Source organism: Lutra lutra, chromosome 1 (genome assembly GCF_902655055.1).
Source record: "Lutra lutra chromosome 1, mLutLut1.2, whole genome shotgun sequence".
NCBI classification, from domain to species: Eukaryota; Metazoa; Chordata; class Mammalia; order Carnivora; family Mustelidae; genus Lutra; species Lutra lutra.
The window spans coordinates 66,498,861-66,522,543 of record NC_062278.1 but is presented as its reverse complement, the minus strand read 5'-3'; the positions used below and the strand labels follow the sequence as shown (position 1 = coordinate 66,522,543).

The following is a 23,683-nucleotide window of genomic DNA, read 5'->3' as shown; positions in this document are numbered from 1 at the left end:
CCCAGTGTCCTCTTCCAGAGGCTGTTTCCCTGTAAAGCTAACGAGCTTAAGCTTCAGGGCTGCTTACTTACAAGAGCATTTCAAGTCCCTGTACCTAATTTTGTATGCATATTTTTAATTGTTTTTCCTAAGGAGGGTATCCTTCCATACAGATTCCAGCCCTACAAAATCTAAAGCATCCCAGTCTTCAACTCTTCCTTCACTCATTCTGGCCTTGCCACACTGATGTCCTTGATGTTCTTATAAAAAGCTAAGAATGCTCCCACTTCAGGGCCTTTGCACCTGCTGTCTCCTTTGCTTAGAACTCTCTTCCTCAATCTTCTTTAAGTGTCTCATTTCCCCCATTTAATTCAGAACTCTGTGCAAGTATCCCCCAACAAAGCCCCTCTTGACCACCATAGGGGAAAACACTCTTTCTCCTGTCATTCCGTATATATTCACCCTGCTTTACTTCTGCTCATGGCATTTATCACTACCAGGAATTTATCATGTATTAGTTTGGTAACTTGTTTGGTGTCTCTCACCCATGCTACAGTGCAAGTATGAGGCAGGGATTTTTTGTGCTTGTGGCTGAATCTCTAGGACCCAGCACAAGTGCCTGGCACAAAGTAGGCACCCAATAATGTTGATAGAATGAATGGAGCCCGACATGAAGTAATGATTACAACAGTATCATTTGTGACACAATAGTTCATGAACACTCCTATATCCATTACTCACGGATCCTCCTAACAATCCTTGGAGGGGGTCGTTTGTCCTAACAGGTACCCATAGAAACCACTTAAGTCAGGTGCCAGGCACTGGGCTGGGCATTCAGCAGTGACAAGACAGACATGGGCATTGTTCTTAGAACTCACAGACAAAAGCCCCAGTTTTTTCACCTCTTCTAATTTAGTTCCTGCTCAGAGTGTGTGTTTTTTGTTTTTTCTTTTATCATTGTGCTGGTTTCCTTGATCTTCCTCAGTTCTGTGATAATGTTCCTGAGGTACAATGATCAGATTTTGCACACGGTATTTCTGGGGCAGGTGGACCATGAGTAAGAACACATGTACCTGCGTCTGACATGCTGTGTGAATTCCTGGTTAGTTTCTATTTTCCCCACACCTATGAGGACATCCCTAATTTTGTTAGCCTTCATTTATGCAATGTAGATTTGGAAAACTACAATATGGATGTGAAAAAGAGAGTTATTCCCCTCTTCCACCACCCACCCACCAAACAGTTCTCAGTGCCTGCTCTGGGCCAGGCAGTATGAGATGTACTGAAGATGTAGAATTGAGTAATGCACGGTCCTCAGGGAGACTCAGAAGAGATAGTGAGCAGAAAAGATTTGTGAGCAAATACTTACAATATGGCTCAGGGCTGCAATAACAGAAGTCAAATATAGGAAGAACTGGGCCATATTTCACTTGGTGGAAAGGGATTGCTATAGGAGAAGTAGCAGGACCTATGACTCAGAAAGAACGGTGGTGTGTGGAAATCTGGGGGACTGGGAGAGGGAGAGGCAGAAAGAGAGAGTGAAGAATGAGTGAGATTGAGAGGGTAGGAGCACAGGGAGCCAGGAACAGAGAGAAGAATTTCAGGTGCAGGACTTTGGCAGGGGAGTAGGGCTGTGTGATGGTAAGTTTGTAGTTGTGCAGCTAGTGGGGAGAGGAAGTAGAAATGTTAAGCACAGCTGATTTTTTCACGACAAATACCCTTTCCTGCCCTTTCACAGAGACGATACACTCTATACACAATCCAATCCAATCAAGATACGTTTGTGTGGGCCTGTGCCAAGGTTGAAATACTGAAAGCATTTATTTCTCTTGAGAGTGATCATTATATTGCATATTGTGATAATAAGGAGCACAGTTAATTGTTACAGCAGTCTGAATGTAACTGATGCAGCAACAGTTGCTGAAAAGCTAAAAGGGTGGCTTTGAGGGACTCTGCAAAATAATCTGCATCACACCCATGTTCTTTTCTGGATAAACGCAACCGATCCTAGTCCAGGCACCCTCAGAGGTGCGGCATGACGATCAGCCGTTTAGTGTCCTTCATTCTGAACGTGCCCTTTGTAGTATTTACTCCCAGACTAAGGAGTCTGACATTTCTCAATATTTAATTAACTGACACACAGCCAGATTCCCTCAAAGTGGTAACTCGCAAAGCAGTAGAGGCATTTCGGAGGCTGATTCCAAGTATAGGAGAATTCTCCTCAGGCTTTTTGGGAATATTTCCAAGTTTTTTCATGGCTTACAGTCTGGGCTCCTGAGCCAGACTGCTTGGCTTTGAATCCTGACTCAACCATTGACTAGCTGAGTGACCTTGGGCAAGGTGCTTCTTATACCTCTGTGTCTCAGTTCTTCATCCGTAAAATAAGAATCATATTGACCCCTATCTTTGAACCTTAAATGAGTTAATACACATATGGCACTTGGAACGGTATCTGGTTTTGTAAGTACTCAACAAATGTTAGTTTTCAGGTTCGTTTTATCATTTCCATCAGGCTGGAAATACCTTCTTAAAAACCATCTGTATGTAAACTTCCTTCTACCCAAATCATTAACTTGATATTCTATTAAGACCATCCTATATCACCACAGAATAATGAGGGTGGTTATATCATTACTGCATTTACCATCACCAATTGCCACTGCTCTGGCACTAGCAAAACATTCTTTTTGTATACACCCCTTCCAACTTACTTTTTTTTTTTTTTTTTAAGATTTTATTTATTTATTTGACAGACAGAGATCACAAGTAGGCAGAGAGAGAGGAGGAAGCAGGCTTCCCGCCAAGCAGAGAGCCCGATGCGGGGCACGATCCCAGGACCCTGGGATCATGACCTGAGCTGAAGGCAGAGGCTTTAACCCACTGAGCTACCCAGCCCCCCCAATTTACATTTTTGCAAAAAGAGAACCAATCTTTGCGTAGCAAAAATAGTTTTTGAAGTACCAAGTCTATATTCTATTGTACAAACAGTTTGCATTTAAACAAAGTTGGACTTTGCTATCACCATTCTCCTGTTCTGTTATTAAAATGTAGATTTTGGGGGCGCCTGGGTGGCTCAATGGGTTAAAGCCTCTGCTTTCGGCTCAGGTCATGATCCCGAGGTCCTGGGATTGAGCCCAGAATTGGGCTCTCTGCTCGGCGGGGAGCCTGCTTCCCCCTCTGTCTCTCTGCCTACTTGTGATCTCTGTCAAATAAATAAATAAAATCTTAAAAAATAATAAAAATAAAAAAAATAAATGTTGATTTTCCCAGAACAGCCCTAGATTAGCATTTGCATTTTACTGACAGAGAAGGAAATAGTTGACGTGAGGTTTAGGGCAAAATGATGCAGAATTCTTCATGAGACGTTATGACTATAGTTCATCAGTCTTTCCCTCATAAAGAGCAGAAAACCTTCTGGCAGGTGGTGGGCAGAAGGGACTCACCTCTTTGTGATAGTACCCGGGCACTCCTAGCTTGCAGGCCTCCACGTTGAGAGGTTCTTTCAGACTGTTCATCACACAGCACTGACGAGGCCAGGGATAGTCGGCATCACTATTCGCAGTCCGGAAGGCAGACGTGTATCTCTGCCAGTCTGACGGGCCATTGACACCACAGCAGTGGTCCTGTCAGCAGAGCAGAGATGCAAAATTCTCTTCATGCTGCTTGCTACAGCCATCAATGTAGCAACTGAGATTTTATGGAGAAAGAAGATACGGAAAATGTACCATATCTTACGTTTCCTAGAATTCCCCAAATGAGAGCGGAGGGTATTGATAACCTACATTTTAAAACTTACAAAATTCTTCACCATTTGTTACTCCACTAGCCGCTAATGAACTCTGAAGCCTCTGATAAGTTCAGCTCCCTCCTACGCCTCACTTTCCTTCACTGTAAAACATGACTTTGTTTCCTTCACAGTCCACCGTCCTCAGAGTTCCTTTGAGGATGAAATTAGCTAATGTGCCCGACCTGTCTAGTACAGTGCCTCTAGTACAGTGTCCCATAGTAAGCCCTTACTTATTAAGGGCCAATCATTAATACTAATTAATTACTTAATCAATGTTAATTAATATTAACAATCAATACTAATTATTAACTATTAATACTAATATCTTGATACAGCAATGTGAGGGAGGTATGATTATTCTCATATGACACATAAGCAAATTGAGAGTCAGAAAATTAAAATCTTTAGTGGTAAAGAAGTAATGAGTAATTCCTGTTGTTTTACATTTCTGTACTTTTAATATATTCTAGAATAATTGTGTATTACATTTATAACGGGAGAAAATAAACTGGAAAAAAATAACCCAAACCTGGTGGCATATAGCTCTGCCTTTACATAGGAGAGGAAGATCAAGCAACAGAACACATAGCTAACATCCTCACATTCGATAGAGTTGAGGACAGAGGATAAAACATTCTTCGTATCACCTTCCTTCCTTAGTAGAAATTCTGCTAGAATGTTTCAAGGGAAGAAATTAAAATTACAGTCCCCTCTCAACTTTCAGAATGAATTACTTTCAAACAAATCTGATGGTAAATCAGCTGTGTTTACTTCTTTTTAAATTTTATTTACTTTGAGAGAGAGAGTGCAAGCACAGCAGAGTGAGGGGCCGAGGGAGAAGCAGACTCCCTGCCAAGGAGGGAGCCCAACACGGGGCTCAATCCTGGGACCTTGGGATCTTGACCTAAGCCAAAGACAGATGCTTAACCCACTGAGCCACCCAGGTGCTCCAAATCAGCTGTCTTTAAAACAGATTCTATTTTGCCACTGAAAATACCCTGGCAAGGGAAATACTTTTCTTGTATTTTGATCTGAGCCTTTTAGAGGGAAAATGGTTAAGTTCAGACTGGGTTTTTAGAAGTTGGTAAGAAGATTCTTCAGATGTGTGGGTGTTTGCATTTTTACTTGAAGAGCTTATAGCTCTTGCTAACGGTTGGGACGCCTGGGTGGCTCAGTTGGTTAAGCGGCTGCCTTCGGCTCAGGTCATGATCCCAGCGTCCTGGGATCGAGTCCCACATCGGGCTCCTTGCTCAGCGGGGAGCCTGCTTCTCCCTCTGCCTCTGCCTACCACTCTGTCTGCCTGTGCTCATGCTCGCTCCTTCTCTCTCTCTCTCTCTTTCTAACAAATAAATAAATAAAATCTTTAAAAAAAAAAAAAAAAGCTCTTGCTAACGGAGTGGGAAAAGTACATGACCTATAGTCAGACGAGTAGGTAGAAAATAAAAAAGTGGCAATGAATTGGAGGTCCTAACAGGCTAAAAAGAATTATTGGAATGAGAATATTCAGATAAATGAAGGAAGTGATAGAGAATAGGGGGTAAAGAGACATCAAAGAGGGAGCAGAGTCTATAAGGGAGTTTGCTGATGATTCACTGTGAGCCAGTAGAGGGGAAGGGGAGGCAGGGACAGTATGAGAGTTGGGTCAGATTAGGGTTTAGTTAGGGATAGATATTCATATACATAAGGCAATTCAGGGGTAACAATGGATATTCTGAAAGACTTGGATTTTTGATGATATTTAAGGTAAACTCGTATATAAGGTATGATGGCCAGTGACAGAAAAGTGGACAATCAAGTCAGGTCATAGCCCATGGTCCTTGGCAGGACTAGCCCATTGGTACTAAATAAGCAAAATAGGCAATAATTGCCCCTTGAGTTCACTGTGATGTGGAGGAAGCAAACTTGTTCTTCCAGTGTAAATGATGCTTGAGTTCTAAGAGACAGTGCGTGTGATTTATCTAAATTTCTTAACAGTGTCATTATCCCTAAATGGAAGTTAATCAACATCATGGCTCGAAAATGAAATATAGATCTAGGGGTCCCACTGAGTGATGTGCACACAAGAGGAATAGATAAGAAGAATGAATGAGAATGAATGAACTCACCTATGTCCAGTCTCTTTTTCTTTTCCTTTTTTTTTTTTTTTTTTGAGAGAAGAGAGAGTCCATGTGAACAGCAAGGGAGAGGCATAGGGAGATAGGGAGAGGGAGAGAGAGAATCTGAAGCAGGCTCCATGCCCAGCCCAACACAGGACTCTATCTCACAACCCTGAGATCATGACCCGAGCTGAAATCAAGAGTCAGACGCTTAACCCACTGAGCCATGCAGGGGCCCCAGTCCAATCTCTTTTTGAATGAAACCACCCTAGAGGCTGTGTTCCCCATTCTTTGACTTCACTGCCATCCATACCTTCACTCCTGGATACTGGTTGAGGTACAGAATACTATCTCCAGAAGGCTGCAGGCATTACCTGGAGCATGAGTCTGTCCCAGGTCTTGGTGACTCCATTATTTTTCCATTGGTCATCATTGTTTGGAGGGCTATTGTTTTGGTACCTCTCTAACATCTGCTTCAGGAAGAGGTTGGGTGTGAACTATGGTGGGAGGAGACAACAAAAGGAGAGTTAGCAAGCTATCCAACAAGGAAGCAAAGTGATGTGTCTTGCCTGTTGCTAGGGGCACTGATCATTATCTCCCGGATTAAAACTGTCTGTAGAGGCCCCAAGAAAGGGTGGGATGGGTGTGAGGCTCTGGATGGCTGAAGTCCCCATGAAAGGAGAAGTTTTCCTTTTCCCTTCTTCCCATGTTCAAACAAATCCCAGTGAGACCAGGGTGGGCAGGCATTTTACGGTGGCCTAGGCTTGGAAGTGGAGAAAAGGAGAGAAAACAAGATGCTGAGTTGAGAGGAAGTCTTAGATGTGGTGGACTGTTGATTATCCTATGGAAGAGCCGATGGCCACCACAGAGTGGGAAGAGCATAGCAGTACAAGCTTGGACCCCGGGAGTTGCTCTGCCTGGACTCAGGATTCTCCTCTTTCACTTACCAGCCGTGTAATCTTGGACAAGTTACCTCGCCTTTTCAAGTCTCATTTCTTTATCTATAAAGTGACCATTGTGATAATACCTATTTCATGGAGTAATTATGAGGATTAAGGAAACTTGTATATTTAATATTAATGCACATGTTAGCATACCTGGTACAGAGTAAGGGCTTAATACATGTCAGCTATTATATTGTTACGACAATGACGACTCCCATGATCATTTCCACTCTGTGCTTTTTGTGATTGTACTCACAAAGTCTCGTTGTGTTGCTGCTGTGATACAAGACGCCACTTCAAAGCCATATACTATAAACATCAGAATGAAATACTGGAAGGGAAACAAGTGGGGAAAAAAAAAGAATTACATTTATTTCTAAAGAGAGAATTTTAAAAAATAATTGTTATATCTTTCAGCATATTCATCTACGTCAAACCATCCAATCATTAATGAAATTATTCAGCAAACCCTCGTGGATCAGCTGTTTGGAGCAAGACTTGGTACCCGGTGCTAATCCGTTCAATTCCCTCCTTATGCCCAGAGAACAAATAGCTATTGAATACAGAGCTTTCTCAGCCCAGTGAGAAATTTCTTTTCTACATTGCTATTTTAACTGAGAAAAACACGCAAGTGAAGGCACTGATGTGCGCATGCGCGTAATTGTTCGGTGGCCGGCAAGACCGTCTTGGTGGATCAGACCCTCTATAGAGCTTCATAAATTCCCTCTCACTGAGAGAAATTTTCTTTATGGTTTACTGAAACTTTAGAAGTACAGAGGTCAGAAAAGATGAACTGGATCGTGTTTAACATCCAGCGTCCCTCCTGCCAAGCGTCCAGTCTCCCCAGAAAGGGGCGGGAGGCTCCGGGTACGCAGGCCTGCGCCGGCTCTCGTCCCTCAGCCCCCAGGTTCCCAGGTTTGGGGCAGGCGAGCAGAGCACACCCCGCTGCGTGTTGCCGTCTTGTGTCTGTGGGTCCACACTTGCACATGCGCACACACACTTTCGCACAATGCCTTCCCACCACTCTGCCTCTATTTATGACTGGAAAATATCTCAACAGCAAGTTGCCTCTGAATCTGGGATGGGAACTCTTTGCAAGGGTCTGTCTTTGCTTTCCTCAGCCTTGCGTATTCGCATCGGGTCCCTGGGTTCTCCCAGGGAAGGGGCGCTGCTGTCGGTGTACGTGGGGGAAGGCAAGGAAAACTGTGCTCTCTCCCTGGGCAGGGACGGCTCTCTGAGCAGGACCCTGGGCTGCCCTAATGACTCAGCTACCAGTCACAGATAGATTATGGGCTTTGATTAATCAGAGGCCTCATAACATTTGCTACTTGTTTTTTGTCAGGAGCTTTCATGATGGGGGGCACCTGGCTGGCTCAGTCCCTAGAGCATGTGACTTTTGATCTTGGGGTTATGAGTTTGAGACCCACATTGGGTGTAGAAATTACTTAAAAATAAAATCCTTAAAAGAGGAAAGAAGAGAGAGAGAGATTGAGAGAGAGAGCTTTGATGATTCAGAGATACTCTAGAAAGGAGCCTCCGGGTGCAGGAGTTTTCTCCATCAGCCCCTGGGAAGGTGCCTTGCTCCTTCTCTTTGCAGAGCACAGTGAAGAATGTTCTCTCTCGGCTGTGTCAGGCATACAAGGCTGGCCCAAAGTGAGACCAGGATGCAAGCGAAACTTGTCTCTGGAGACACCTGCCCCTCCTCTTCATTTTCCTGCATTCTTTCCCGTGCCTGAAAAAGTGGCTGCTTTTGCCCTGGAAATAACTCATGCTAAAGGAATCAGAGAATGTAAATGTTCTGCATTCCCTGGGTGCTAGGACAATGTTTAGATCACAGGAAAAGTAAACCAACAAGCATCTTAGGTTGCTGGGCTTGTTTCGTAAAGATGTAACTCAGGTCCTGCGACATTTGGATAGGAGAGTTATTTCAGGGTGGGGAGTGGGTGTGGGACCCCATCACAGTGTGAGAAACCATTGTCCTGAGCATGGGGGCAGAGAATAGAGGTCTAGATCCAATACCAAGGTTTCTTAGCTCTGTTGGTTGGACATTTGCTTCTATATACAAAGCAAGGCATGACCTGGCTGTCTGTGGCTCAGGGCAGAAGCCTGTCTGTGGGGCACAGGGTTAGGAGCTGAAGTTGTACTCTATAGTGCTGTGCATCAAGGTTTTCTAGAGTCCCTGAAAAGTAGAGTGAATGCAAAATATGGGAAAAGCAGGTCATTATACAAAATCATCATCTTTGAGCTCAAAAATGTCTGAAAAAGCTCATGCTTTCTCTTAAAAATTCATGCTTATTTTGTATTTTATATCCTAAAATGTCAATGACTGATTAATATTAAAATCATACTTTAGGGGCGCCTGGGTGGCTCAGTGGGTTAAGCCGCTGCCTTCGGCTCGGGTCATGATCTCAGGGTCCTGGGATCGAGCCCCGAGTCGGGCTCTCTGCTCAGCGGGGAGCCTGCTTCCTCCTCACTCTCTGACTGCCTCTCTGCCTGCTTGTGATCTCTCTATCAAATAAATAAATAAAATCTTTAAAAAAAATAAAATCATACTTTAGACTACTTATTGTCAAGAGAAAAAAATCTAATGATCATGTTCTCAGTCTGTCTCTCCCTTGGCCTAGGTAGCTCCTGGCTGTACCTGCTGGAAGCATGCCAACACCAGGTAGAGAAGCAGATTTGGAAAATACTCAACAGGGTCACCTCCAGATTGCTCCCCTGTGGGTTCTCTGTACTGGAATCTTCTGGACTTGCAAGAGTGGAGGACATCCTTGCCCCCCACATGGATAAGCTTCACTGCAGGGCAAATCTTGACCTCCTTTTCACCCCTCACCTGGCTCTCTCTGCTCCTACCTCCCCCACAAGCCAAGTTACTGTCTCAGGGAAGAAAAAACAGTCCATCAAAATCAATCCAGGAGGCAACTGTAGGGAGTTTTAAGGCCTCACCGCCAGAAGAATTTTCCTGTTGGATTTCATGATGCCTACAATGCCTAGAACGGACAGACAGAAGAGGCAGATGCCGACAAACATGCCAATCCAGGCTGCCCCGTAGATGTCATCGTTGTCGGTGGCTTCAAGCAGTGGGTAGAGGCTGTGCTGGTCAGATACGAAGAAGATGCACTCTGCAGTCAGGGCGATGCCGCACATCTGGGGGCAAAGGGTGTTCTATCAGGCCGGTGGTCAGGAGAGCAGCATTGGGAAAGGGGTGCAGAAGTGTGGGAAGAGGGTTATGAGAGAGACTCACTCTGTCCCTGCGTAGGCACAAAGCCATGGACTTAAATGCATTATGAGGAAATCAAACAGCGCCTTCCATCCTATTAATAACTTGCATGCTTCCTCCCATATGTCCCTCTGTCTAATTGCTATTTGGGAAAAGACCCAGGCAATTTTAGACCATCTAGAGTCCTTGGGGCATGAACCACTCAACAATATCTTCTTGTATGGAGATAACTTCAGAGCCCCTCTTCCACTGCCCTTCCCTCAAATTCCTGAATTGTAATATTGAAACTAGTCCTGGTCGTACTCATCAGTGCCAGAGATCCAAGGAACCTTGGTGGTTATCTTTCCCATACCCTGCCTTTTATAGATGAGGGCTCTTGGCCTTGAAAGTCGATGACTTGTCCAAAGTCCTGTGGAGATGGAGGCAGGGCTGGCTTAGAGCCAGTGATCCTGACTCTCGAGTGCTCTGTCAGTACACCGAGCCCACACGGCCAGGACTCTGAGCCACTGTCACATCCTGGTACTGACCTCTGCATGATAAGGACATATAAATGCAAACATCTGTCCCCAACAGCCTTAACAGAATAGTTCTGTGGAAATCAAACCAAGGTGAAGTAGGAAAGGAACACCAAAGTGTGCATGTGGTGGGAATGTTTGAACACTGACCGTGGTGGATGTGGCTTCTTTCAGATTTCTGTATTTGGAAGTTGGGAGGGAAATAACCTTTTTTTTTTTTTTTTTAAACCATGATCTTTCAACATATTACATAGTTACATATGATTATTTCTGTAAGTTCTAGCTAACATATTTTACTAACACATTTCCTGGAATCAAGAAAAGAGAGAGGAAGCCAGTAATTAGATTATTTTCCTTTAAACTCTCACTTTTGATTAATCCAAAAACTGTGATTACAGAAGGAATAGTGTTTCCTGAAAAATACTTACACCAACAATCACATTTCCAAAAATCAGCAGGCCCTGGAAGCAACGAACAGTGGAGTCATCTTTCGTCATTGTCAGGATTTGGCACAAGCTGGAGACACAGTAGAGAAGAATACAACTGAGTAGGACCAGGTGACAAGTGACACTCGTTCCACGACATGCCTACCTCACACCATTGCGGATCAGCTTCTCGCATTTGAAGCATTCAAATCAAAGTCAGGCAATCATTTAGCAAGGGTGGAAATTTGGTTACTAAGTTCGGGAATCGTTGCAATTTTTTTTTTTTTAACCGTAATTTTACTGAGAAGTAAAAAAAAGGAAAGCTTGCTGGAGTCTGGTGACTTTCAGTTGTCCTTTAAGGTGTGGAATACACAGATTGCACACGTCTGTGTGATGAGCTGAGGTCCTGCGCCTGGGCAAGGGCAGATGTGGGAAGACTGGGCAGTGGTCCTGGCATGGCTCTTCCTGCTCTTGGTCACAGCAAACCGAAACCCAAAAGGCAAACCCATGGCCAGAGTTGGCAGATAGGGCCCATATGGACTACAGGCAGCTGTTAAAAACCATTATTATCAGAATATTTTTTTAAAAGATTTTATTTTTATTTATTTGACAGAGAGAGATCACAAGCAGACAGAGAGGCAGGCAGAGAGAGAGAGAGGGAAGCAGGCTCCCTGCCGAGCAGAGAGCCCGATGTGGGACTCGATCCCAGGACCCTGAGATCATGACCTGAGCCGAAGGCAGCGGCTTAACCCACTGAGCCACCCAGGCGCCCCCAGAATATTTTTTACTTTCAAAAATAGTTGGCGATTTAAAAAGTATCCTGCTTATTTACCCAAAGGATACAAAAATACAGATTTGAAGGGGCACCTGCACGCTGATGTTTACAGCAGCATGTCAACAAGAGCCAAACTACGGAAAGAGCCCAGATGTCCACTGACTGATGAATGGATAAGGAAAATGTGGTATGTGGTATCTAAATACATATTTATTTATACACACACACACACACCCCAGAATATTACTCACCCATCAAAAATAAATGAAATCTTGCCATTTGCACTGATGCGGAGGGACCTAGAGGGTATCATGCTAAGTGAAATAAGTCAATCAGAGAAAGACAATTATATGGTCTCACTGATATGTGGAATTTAAGAAACAAAACAGAGGAGCATAGAAGAAGGAAAGGGAAAATAAAATAAGACAAAAACAGATAGGGAGGCAAACCATAAGAGACTCTTAACTATAGAGAACAAAGTGAGGGTTGTTGGTGAGGGTGAGGGATGGGCTAAATGGGTGATGGGCATTAAGGGGGACACTTGCTGAGATGAGCCCTGTGTGTTATATGTAAGTGAGGATTCACTAAATTCTGCTCCTGAAACCAATACTACACTATATGTTAACTAATTTGAATTTAAATTAAAACTTGGAAAAAAAATAAGTAAGTAAAAATAAAAAGTACCCTGTTGCACCAGGCAGGGAGTGGGAGAAGACGGGCTGGTGTATAGATCCTTTCATGTGCTGCTCTCCTCGGTGCTTCTCACACACACACTCACAGCCCAATTAGATAGAAAAAGAAAAAAAGGTGAGGAGCCTCATTCTGCAGGTGAGGACACTGAAGCTTTAATTTAGGTACTTAAGATCCGTGGGGTCATGCAACCAGTAAGTGGAAGAACTAGGCTGGAGACCTTGGTCTGAGTGGCTCTGGAGCCCAAGCTCATCCACCAGCCAACACTGGCTCCCAGAAATTATTTATGAGGTGTAGTGCTTTGTATGGTACTAAAAGTAAGTGGGCCTCTTTCTCCTTGAGGAGTCTTGGAAGGAACTTGAGGGTAAGTGTTTGGGTCAATTATTTTAGCCTTCGTACTTAAAATACCTTCAGAAAAGCCATCCAGATTTCTTACTGTGGTATTGATCTAAGCAACTAATTACTTCCTGCATTCATATACTAAATCAAAGGTCGCTAAGGTAGATTGCTGTAATCTGGGATTTTATGCATTCATGTACTAAATCAAAGGTCGCTAAGGTAGATTGCAGTAGTCTGGGATTTTATGCTCTAGTAGGGAAGCTAAAATATTTCCTAAATAACTTTACTACATCTATTGAGACCCTAAGTGCTGCGGCAGTTCTGAATAGGGAAGATGTAAGCCTTGCAAAAAGTGTATGGTTTTGATAAGTAGACTAGAGATGTAGGGCAGTGTGGGAGGAAGGTGGGGCTCACCGACATTCCAGGGAAAGGAAAAGTCAGGGAGCAGAGACCCAGAAGAGCAAGGTGACCATGAGGTAATAACTGAGGCAGTTTGGCTAACATCCCAGTTTGTATCGGGAATCAATGGAAGGCAAGCCTTCCGCTTGACTCAGCCCTTGCTAAAATTTAACTTCATTGTTACATCCTAAGCATTAACAGCCTTCTACATCATCTCAACTTCCCTATTTTCCCTTACTCGTTTGCCCGGGCTGCTGTGGGAAATGAAAGAATTAAAATCCATGAGTGTTTTGCGCCCAGAATTAGGAGCATCGTAGGTCTTCCATCAATGTTTGCTGAGTGACTAAAAGAAACCAGGCCATTGTTACAAGATCTTACTGTGTAGTTTCCACTTAGAAATGGCATTCATTCTTTCCTGCAATGTTTGCAGTAACTGTCACAGGCCAGACTGAGCTGAGCCTCAGCACCCTGAAGGGGTTAATGCATAAACTCCACCAAGGGAGATCTTTTCTCCTGTGACCAGACCAGTAACTGTAAAGTTCCTGACTGGGGGGCGCCTGGGTGGCTCAGTGGGTTAAACCTCTGCCTTCAGCTCAGGTCATGATCCTAAGGTCCTGGGATTGAGCCCCACATCAGGCTCTCTGCTCAGCAGTGAGCCTGCTTCCCCCTCTCTCTGCCTGCCTCTCTGCCTACTTGTGATCTCTCTCTCTCTCTCTGTCAAATAAATAAATAAAATCTTAAAAAAAAAAAAACAAAAAGTTCCGGACTGGTATGCACAGACATTTCTCCCGACCAGTTGAGTTACCATCTAGAGACAAAAATAAATAGACGGCGAAAGGCGAAAGTTCAGACAACACAAGTATAGAGAGTAAAGGGCAAAACCCCGGAGAAGCCAAGGGCAGTGCCATTTTGACCAGTACGGATTAGGCACCCATTTGCTGGGTAGCAGCTTGTTTGTGTTGATTCGTTGGGTTTAAAAGAAAGAAAGCAATTTGTTCTTTAAGGAATTTAAAGTGAGATTGCAGCAACGTGGATTCAAGCAAAAATGATTGTATACGGTCGAATAAGTGGGGAGACAGGACTAGGGATTTAAGGAAAAGGGGAGGCAGGCCCACCAAAGAGGGGCTTTATTGGTCCAGAAAGGAGCTGAAGGGACTCTGAACATGGTATTTGGTCCCGGTGTCTCATTGAGCCTCATAACACACTTTTCCAAAGATGACCAACCTCACCGAGTTTTATAAAGGGGAAAGAGACAAAGGAATACTCTGTGGGAGGGTTGTCCGTCAGGACTGGGGGGAACCATGCAGACAAGAGTGGGAGGAAAGAAAGAGGAGGTAGATGAGGGGTTGCTTTGAGCAAAAAGAATGAAGGGAGGAAATCTAGCCGGGCGTGTGGTACAAAGTGCTGGGGTGGCAGCCTGACGGCGGGCTGACTTAAGAAAGGGCAGGGATATGGTGATGGGCATGACCTGCTCTAGTCACTGACAGCTAGAATTTTCTCCTTTTGCCCCGTGCATTCTCCTCTCCTTCAGGCCTCAAGGGATCAATGGCACATGATAACTTAGGAATTTATTCCTGTCTTCCAAAATAACAAAACGATGTTGAAAGCTGTCATTTCATGAGCGCTTACGACCCCCTCAGCTAGGCGTTTATGTTCATCTCTCAACAGATCCAAGAGATTGTTTTTGTTGTTGTTGTTTTGCCGAAATCTGTACTGATTTCCTACAGCTGTTGTAACAAGTTACCACAAACTTAGTGGCTTAACACAACACAAATGTAACATCTGAAGTGGAGGTCAGAGTGTGAGGGAGTCTCACTGGGTTAAAATCAAGTTGTCAGCACAGCCATTCTCCTGGAACATCTAGGGGAGAATCCGTTTTCTTGCCATTTCGCAGATGAAGAAAGGGAGGCTTGAGAGAATGCTTACTTTGCCTAAGGGCACATTGCCAGAAAAGGCAAAAGCTCAGATTCAGGGGCACCTGGGTGTCTCAGTCAGTTAAGTCTCTGTCTCTGGCTCAGGTCATGATCCCAGGGTCCCACGATCGAGCCTCATGTGGCCCTCCCTGCTCAGTGGGGAGTCTGTGTCTCCCCTCCCTTTGCCCTCTCTCCCCACTTATGTGCACCCTCCCTCTCTCTAGCTATCCCTCTCTGTATCTCTCTCAAATAAATAAATAAATAAATAGATAATCAATCTTAGCTGAGATTCAAACCCAGGTCTGCCCGGCTTCGGATCATTTCCTTACACACTGCACAGTGTGTAAAGACCTGTCATAGAGCTAATCTTAAAAGCAACACCTGGCTCATTTCCTTGCCAACACTCAAGCAGAGAGAACAGGTCCGTTTTGCTGCTCGGATGATCTGCCTTTGCCAAGGTCAGAATCATTGGGCCTCTCTTCATTCACTTCTCCAGGTTCTTGTCTCCTAGGCTCCTTGGCACTGGACTTGTATTTCTACATTTTCCCCAAATCCGATTCTGCACTCGCATGTTTTTCCAGAAAATTTGTTTAGATGTACCCCAAACTTGCATTTCTCTCACCCACTCCTAGGGACTGAAATTCTTGGAAGAAAAGGTGCACATGTGCAGGTTAATGTGAGAGTAGACATTTCTTTTCTTTCTTTTTTTTTTTTTTAAGATTTTGTTTATTTACTTGACAGAGAGAGATCACAAGTAGGCAGAGAGGCAGGCAGAGTGAAAGGGGGGAAGCAGGCTCCCCGCTGAGCAGTGAGCCCGATGTGGGGCTCATTCCCAGGACCCTGGGATCATGACCTGAGCTGAAGGCAGAGGCTTTAACCCACTGAGCCACCCAGGTGCTCCGAGAGTAGACATTTCTTAGCCTCTCCTTGGTCACCTATATTTTATTCTAGGTTAGTGTCTGGGGGACCTAAAATATTTCTTGCATCTGCCAAACAGTCACAAATGTCAGGAGAGATGGCGGTTAGGAAACCTAGTGTAGGCTTCTCGTGGCTCATGCTGTGGCCTGGTGGCTGTGGTCTGTGAGGACCCTGGATGTAGTATCAGAACGCTTCCAACCCCACTCTTGCGCAGCCTTTCTGTATACCCCTGGGCAATGCCACTCACTGTCTACTTCCTCATTTATAAAATGGGTAGAACACAATGTGTTTGACAGGGTCTTTGTGATCGCTGAGGTAAAAGATGGGGGAAGGTTTGGCAAATACTCTGTTTATAAACCCAAGAAATTATGGTTAATAACCAGGGGCATATTTAGGTAGGGCAGGAAATTGGGCTATGGCTTTGCTTTATGTACCAGTGACACAAGGACATAGCCAGGAGATAACATCTTCCAGATTGAGGGGAAGCAGCCCCTCTACCTTCCCTCTGTCCTCTGCATAGGGTGTGCTCTGCTGTAGGGATCTATAGGCTTTACCCATGTGTGCTGCTTCTTATTTTCCATGGAAGGATTAATGGGGTGGGGTGGGGAATCATCTCTTTGGGACAAGAAAAAAGCTCCCCAGTTGTGCTTGGGGTGTGGCCAGAGTCAGGTACCAAGCAGCATGTCTGTATGGGAGGGAACCTCTCTGCATTCCATCCACATTCTTGAACAGTTAACACCCAGTCACTGGGCTCCCTCACTGGGCCTTTGGCTAGCTCTAGTGCCTCTGCTCTGGGCTGTGAGGTGATGTCCAGCTAACACCCAAGATTCTCTGCTGTGCATGGGCTTCAGAATTTACTTAGGGAATACTCTGTTCCACTCCCCTTATGCATTATTTTCTCCTGGTATCCATGTACAAAGGGTTCCCTGCACCTTATTGCAAGAGTCTTGAAGCAGGAGGAGATGTTGGGACCCTGTTTCATTCGTTTTTCTAGGTCCAAGGTGGCACAGTGCTTGACATATAGTAGGCACTCAGTAAATAATTTTGCTAAACAAAAGGCCAATAAAGTAGATTTTAGAATGTGTATTTGAATAAATGAATGAATGAATGAATGAATGAATATATGAGTGACTTGTTTGCCGAGACCTCTATTGCAGAACAGGTTAGAAAGTTCAGTGAAGTGGGAAGAGCAGGGGATTTGGACAGACCTGGGTTTGAATCTCTGCTCTGCTACTTGGCAGTTTTTGTTTTTTAAAGATTTTATTTGTCTGGCAGAGAGAGAGAGAGAGAGAGAGAGAGAGAGCAAGCACATAAGCAGGGAAGAGAAGGCTCCCCACTGAGCAAGGAGCCTGATGCAGGACTCCATCCCAGGACCCTGGGATCATGACCTGAGCTGAAGGCAGATATTTAACCCACTGAGCCACCCAGGCATTCCTGCTGCTTAGCAGTTTTGTGAGCTCAGGTAGTTTTTTAAGCTTGTTGAGCTTCATCTCGAAATGGGTATCCCAATAACTAACTCAAAAGTTTACTGTGAAAATTCAGTGAGAATATAGGTGAATACTAACACAGTATTAGTTACCCAACCAATATTCATTTTCCTTACCTTTGCCTCAATTTCTTGAAGTAGACTAAGCCAACAGACTTGAATGGGGAAAACACCTAAAACTAGTGATTTAATTTTGTTTTAAAACACAGAGCCACATTTCAAAAGACATGTGATTTTTAATATGAGATGCTAATATATAAAAACAGATCAAAATTTGGCTGAAGCAAGAGTGGAGAGCTTTCCCTCATCAACTCTGAATTCCTGAGCCTCATGGTAAGCCTCAGAGTGGCTACCAACCAAACTTCTAGAACTAACAGGAATGAAAGATGTGGGAAAAGTACTGAGCTAGCAGGCTGTTCCCAGGGGGTTAGGAGATACTCAAGAGTGAAGTTGGAAAACTGTGGTCAAAATGTGAACAATGATATTACATTGTTTCTGTGTCCAAATGATCTGTGTTGAACACTTCTAGGAAAGTGTATGGAACACTTCTAGGAAAGTTTTCTGGAAAACAGGCAACTTCCTTAATAGAGAGCTGGAGGAGCATCTGGGAAGGGGTTCTTGGCATACTTGGAGCAGAAGCAACATGACTTCTAGGAAAGAAAACCATCAGGCCTGGCTCATCGTTCAGAGTTCTTTGAAGGTTCTGGATGCCTGTGCACCAGGGCAGACTAATGAATTTATTTAAGTTAAAAGCAAGAAAAGTTTTGACAAATTTTCACACCGATGGCTGTTAAAAGAGAGAGAGAGAGGAGAGAGGGAGATATTACGAATGTATTGCCCTTGCCAGAGAGGACAGGCCCAGAGAGAGAACAAAAAGAGAAACAGATGACACCAGTCTACCTACAGAATATAAACCAGGGTGTTCTCTAAGGCCTTGACTGGGATACAGTGCCCAGCTGTTTGGTCAAATACTGGTCTAGACACAGCTGTGAAGATATTTTTTTTTTTAAGATTTTATTTATTTACTTGCCAGAGAGAGAGCACAAGCAGAGGAAATGACAGGCAGAGGGAGAGAAAGAAGCAGACTCCTTCTCCACATCATGAATGGAATTATCTCCACAACATGAATGGGCCTCTTCCAGTCAGTTGAGGGTTTTAAGAGCAAAGACTGATTTCTGGAGGAAGAAGGATTTCTGCCCCCAAACTGCAGAACAGAAAAACAGATTTCAGACTCAAGATTGTGACATCATCTACTTTCCTGAATTTGCAGCAGCCCTACAGATTTCGGGCTTGTGAGGCCCTGCAACCACGTGAGCCATTTCCTTAAAACAATTGTCTCTTCATTTGGCTGAAGATGTAGAGGCTTTGTAGTCAGTCCTCTCTTTGTGCAAATGAGGAAACTGAGGCTCCTGGAGGGGAAGTGACTTGCTCAAGATCACGGATGTGTTGTTTGCAGAGTCAAGATTCAAGTCCTGATCTCCTGACTCTTAACAAACTTTTATTGAGTTTGTCACTAATCATTCTTATTTTTTTAGGTAGACACCACCTCCCTTTATGTTTCTTTAAAGTTGAGAGACAGTCCCATGCCCTACCCTGCTCTTTTCTCTTACAGATTAAGCCATGAAGGGAGCCATATAAACAAAGCTGGCAAGGAGAGAGCCTTCTGTCTTTGCCCTCCATTCAGTCTTCCTCACTCTGTACTCTATTTTCTGAAATCCACAAGAGAATCATTCCTTTGCTCCTGATTGGAATGCACATCCATATAAAAGAGGCACGGTGAGTCTTATGAGTCATCAATGTCAATTCCTCGTTGTGAATGATTTTATCGAAACCCTTCCTTATATTTCCAAAGGGAGAGGAAAGACACATGAGGGAGAAAGAGACTCAAGGAGTGTAGAATCTCAGTGGACTAACCTAACTCATGATCTTGGGTCTTGGATCTGTCTTTTGTGGGTAGAGACTGAGTCTTGACAATATGATGTGCTTTCCCTCTTACCTTCCCTTGTAGCCTCCAGAATGTATCGTCTTTTTCAAATATGGAGTCTATGGAAACTTTCCCATGTTATTCCAAAATAGCACTTCCCACAGAGGTATTAGGTTTCTTTTTTAATTTGGAAGGGATAGCAAAAAAGCAAATGGGGTGAGGAAAATTTTAAAAGGTGGGATTGGTAGAGGACAGAGAGCCAAGTAGCGACTGTCCACTTCAAAAATGTTATCACCCCTGACTGAAAGTATGCGGCTTGCCTCAAAATGTTTTCCACATTCAAGAATAGCCTCTGTGAGCCCCACCCTGTGGAAAACTGCCCAGTGGCCTGGCACCATGATGATATACTAAATTGCTCAACGTCCCAGAAGCGCCTTTGCTCTAAGGAATGCAAACATTTGAAAAGGCTAGAGTTTTATTTCTTTTTTTTTTCTTGTGCCCTTTCAGTTTGTTTTCTTATAAAAATTACTCATATCCATAATGTTGATGTTTCCAGACACATTGAATAAGTCTAAAAACCATTGCTCACTAAATAAACTACTTTCAAAGTAGAAGAAAAAGAAGTGAGACTCTCCCACCAAGCATGAGATCATTTTTTCAAGTTCATTACCTCTTTTCCTCACTCAAGTTTGTTGGACCAGAGAACACGCAAACCACACCTTAACCTCTAGCTTACGCTAGAGAAATTTGGATTAACAAAAGAAAAAGAAATAGAGAAATAGGAGAGGAAGAAATAAGAAACACGCTGTGCTGTTGCCTCACCCCTGACCTTGAAACCCAGGACAAGAGTAGACAGTTGTATGACTTAAAGGGGAGAAGAAAGATAGGTGTGGGGATTTCAGATCAGAACAATTGCTGGTCTGCTTAAGTTTAGGGTAGGATGAGTCCCTGGGAATGATGAAAAGAGGTGCTCATTCCCATGGCCATGACACGTAGGGCTCACATTATCCATTGGTTTTTCTTCCATTAAAGCTCTAAACCTATTCTCACTAATATGGTAACTGGAAGCCCCATGTAGCTATTTTCATTCAAACTAGCTCAATTAAATAAAATTGAAATTCACTTCTTTAGTTGCACTAGCCCCATTTTAAGTGCTCAGCAGCCACATGTAGTTATTGACTATCTTACAGAATTTCCATCATCACAGAGTTCTATTAATATTACTCCTCTGGACTCCTGATGCTTGTCACGCTGACCTTAGAGTCATTCAATCACCTGAAGTCAGGACTAAGATGGAAGCAATGGCTCAGGCATTCTCAGCCAAGTGAGGACCCTAAGTATGGGCCATGCCAGCGGGAGCCAAACCCCAGCGCAAGAATGCTATGGAGACTCCTGGGAGGTAAGATTAGAGCACCTCTTCATGAATTTGGTCTTTGCCCCAGTTAGGGAACATCAGGGGTGTGGGCAGCATGCATGAGCTTATCAGTGTTTGCTCATAGCAAGAATGCAAAGCAGGAGAGGTCAAAAAGAAATTCTGAGATTTCATTTGTCTTTCTTAACTAAATGGTGTGTAAATTCCCCTTTGGATTTACAAGTCTTTATTCTTCCCAGATGATTTAAAAAAAAAAAAAAAGTGAGTTGATTTTTAAGCCTATTGTAGCTGAAAGGAAAAAAGTCTGTTGCAGCAGAAAGCAAAATGAGAAAACTTTCTCCTTGTTGAGAAGAGCTAATCAAAAGGAAAACCATTTCTTTACAAGATTTGAAAACTATTTAAATATATAAAAATACATATATATATCAAGAAACAGTCAACTAACTTTGTCTTTAATTTAAAAAAGACATTGAAATTAATGAAATTCAAAATGTGTTCAAAATCTTTGAAACTAATTACAAGTGGGGTTTTAAACTTACATAAAATAATACTAGCATTATTTGAAAGTTAATTCATATTACATGTAGAAATGTTGTTAGAACAAAAAATATATTTAGGACCTGTGGATCCTGTAGATCAACTAATTGGTGAAGAGTAAAAATAAATTATGTAAAAATAACATTGCATAGATAAAGCTAATTTGTTGACTTATTTCAACTGACACATTTGCTAAGCAGAACTGTTTGCAGAGAAGAAACATGAGTAAATTGCCTTACAAATCCCATTATGAGTAGGCAGGATCAAATGATTTCTGACAAGACTACCAGGGAAGTTTCTCCCTACTACATTATTAAGAAAGAACATGGCCCATTTCCTTAAATTTTCTTTCTTTTTTTTTTTTAAGATTTATTTATTTATTTATTTGACAGAAAGAGAGAGGAGAGAGAGATCACAAGTAGGCAGAGAGGCAGGCAGAGAGAGCGGAGGAAGCAGGCTCCCTGCCTAGCAGAGAGCCCGATGCGCGGCTCGATCTCAGGACCCTGAGATCATGACCTGAGCCGAAAGCAGAGGCTTTAACCCACTGAGCTACCCAGGTGCTCCTCCTTAAATCTTCTTTTTGGTTCTCTGACTTTACCAGGAAATTGGGGTCCACAGGGATCTATCTGAAATTTTAATCAGGAGATAAAATTTTTCCCAGGGTTCTTGGATTTGCCTTGGTCTTTCTGTCAGGAAATTGGAGGCTGAAATCAGGGGAGGTGAATAATACTCCCAGAATTTTAACCTCAGTTCTGAGAACTGGACAATATCAAATGATTTAAGAAAGCAATTTGTACCATTTAAAGTAAAAGAGAACAAAGTTGTTATAGTAGTCTTATTATAAAAAATGACAGATCTATTCATGAGGAAATTATTGTTTTCCCCTTGCCCTTTCAGACCCCAGCTCGCCTCCCAGGAAGGCAACCCAACCATTGAGCGTGCAGTTGGCTTCCCAGCAGAGTGAGATCAGTCTACTCACCTTGCCCTCTCTTCCTTCTCCTCCTTCTTGTGCTGTGCCCGCCCACTCTGCAAGCTGTTCTGGCCTGAGGTGCTTTTCTACCCAGCACCAATTCTTTGAGCCTCCTGGACCAGGAGCAGTGGTCTGTGATTGGGAGGAGGCATCTCACATGGGCTGAGCCTGATGCTGTCTGAGCTTGCCTCGCCGAGGCCGGAAGTAACAGGAAGTTTTTGGACCGTAGATTTCTGCTACTTTGGAATGTACAATTCTGACAGATGGAAGCACCTTGACAGGGCTTAGCTCATTGCTCCTCTGGATTTCTTCTAGTTCTGGGCTTTTCTGAAACACATACTACTCAAGGGCTTTTGTTTTTGTTTTGATTAAAATTTTTTTTTTTAAATATTTGATCCTTATTTCTGCTTTTGTGCCCTCAAAGGCCTACTTATTGTCCTGACCACTCATAGTCATGCTGGTGCATGTCTATCTGCCCAAGGCCATGTCTGGTTTCAGTTTTTATAACTTGCATTTGTTACATTTAGGGGGAGAGTGATTCCCTGATTAACACTCACACTATAGGTGGTCTAAAGACTAATAAGACTAATGTTGCTCCTTTCTTCCCCTCCCACCTCTCCTTCCCCTCCTCTCCCCTCCCTCCTCTCCCTCTCCTCCCCTCCCCTTCTCTTCCTCTGGAGCCACTGAGCGTCATACCCAGCACCAAGAACATTTCTGCTGACCTCTGCATAACATATCATGGTTCAGGCACACGGTATTTATTTATTTATTATTTTTTAAAATTTATTTTTATTTTTTTAAAGATTTTATTTATTTATCTGACAGAGAGAGATCACAAGCAGGCAGAGAGGCAGGCAGAGAGAGAGGAGGAAGCAGGCTCCCCGCTGAGCAGAGAGCCCGATGCGGGGCTCGATCCCAGGATCCTGAGATCATGACCTGAGCCAAAGGCAGCGGCTTAACCCACTGAGCCACCCAGGCGCCCCACACGGTAGTTATTTAGCCTGCAGTTAAGGATGGGTGATGGCAGTAATGTTAGAATTTGTTGAGTGCTTTCATCAGTAGACTCAGGAGTTCTCTTGGGTCTGGGTCATCTCTGTAACAGGTTAGGTTCTTCAGGAAGCAGACTCTGAGACCAAGTTTGTGTGCAATATATTTATTAGAGAATGCCCTTGCGATTAACGCCTTTGGAAGGAGAGGGAAGAAATAGGATTGGGCAGACAGAGAAGACAAACTGCCACGCAGGTGGAAAGTCTCAGGCACCCCCCTCCCTCCATCCGGAAAGCTCCAGAAGAAGATGGCCTGCCCAAGTTGTTTTGCATTGGGCCCCTCTGTGAACAGTCCTAGGTATAGGTGCCCTGGGAAGGTGGCTTTCAGGAGCTGAGACTATCCCTGAA

At 43.7% G+C, this 23,683-nt stretch overlaps 1 protein-coding gene across 1 annotated transcript in view; it reads right to left on the bottom strand.

The window, feature by feature from the left end:
* Nucleotides 1-22,461, bottom strand: part of UPK1B (uroplakin 1B) — a 28,487-nt gene extending 6,026 nt beyond the window's left edge. The window contains exons 1-6 of the mRNA XM_047725676.1: nt 22,299-22,461; nt 10,970-11,057; nt 9,753-9,953; nt 7,063-7,137; nt 6,237-6,359; nt 3,423-3,602 (exon numbers count right to left, since the gene is read on the bottom strand). Coding sequence (XP_047581632.1) covers nt 3,423-3,602; nt 6,237-6,359; nt 7,063-7,137; nt 9,753-9,953; nt 10,970-11,038 — 648 coding nt within the window. The 5' untranslated portion in view covers nt 11,039-11,057; nt 22,299-22,461. The remainder of the gene's footprint in view (nt 1-3,422; nt 3,603-6,236; nt 6,360-7,062; nt 7,138-9,752; nt 9,954-10,969; nt 11,058-22,298) is intronic.
* Nucleotides 22,462-23,683: the final 1,222 nt, after the last annotated feature.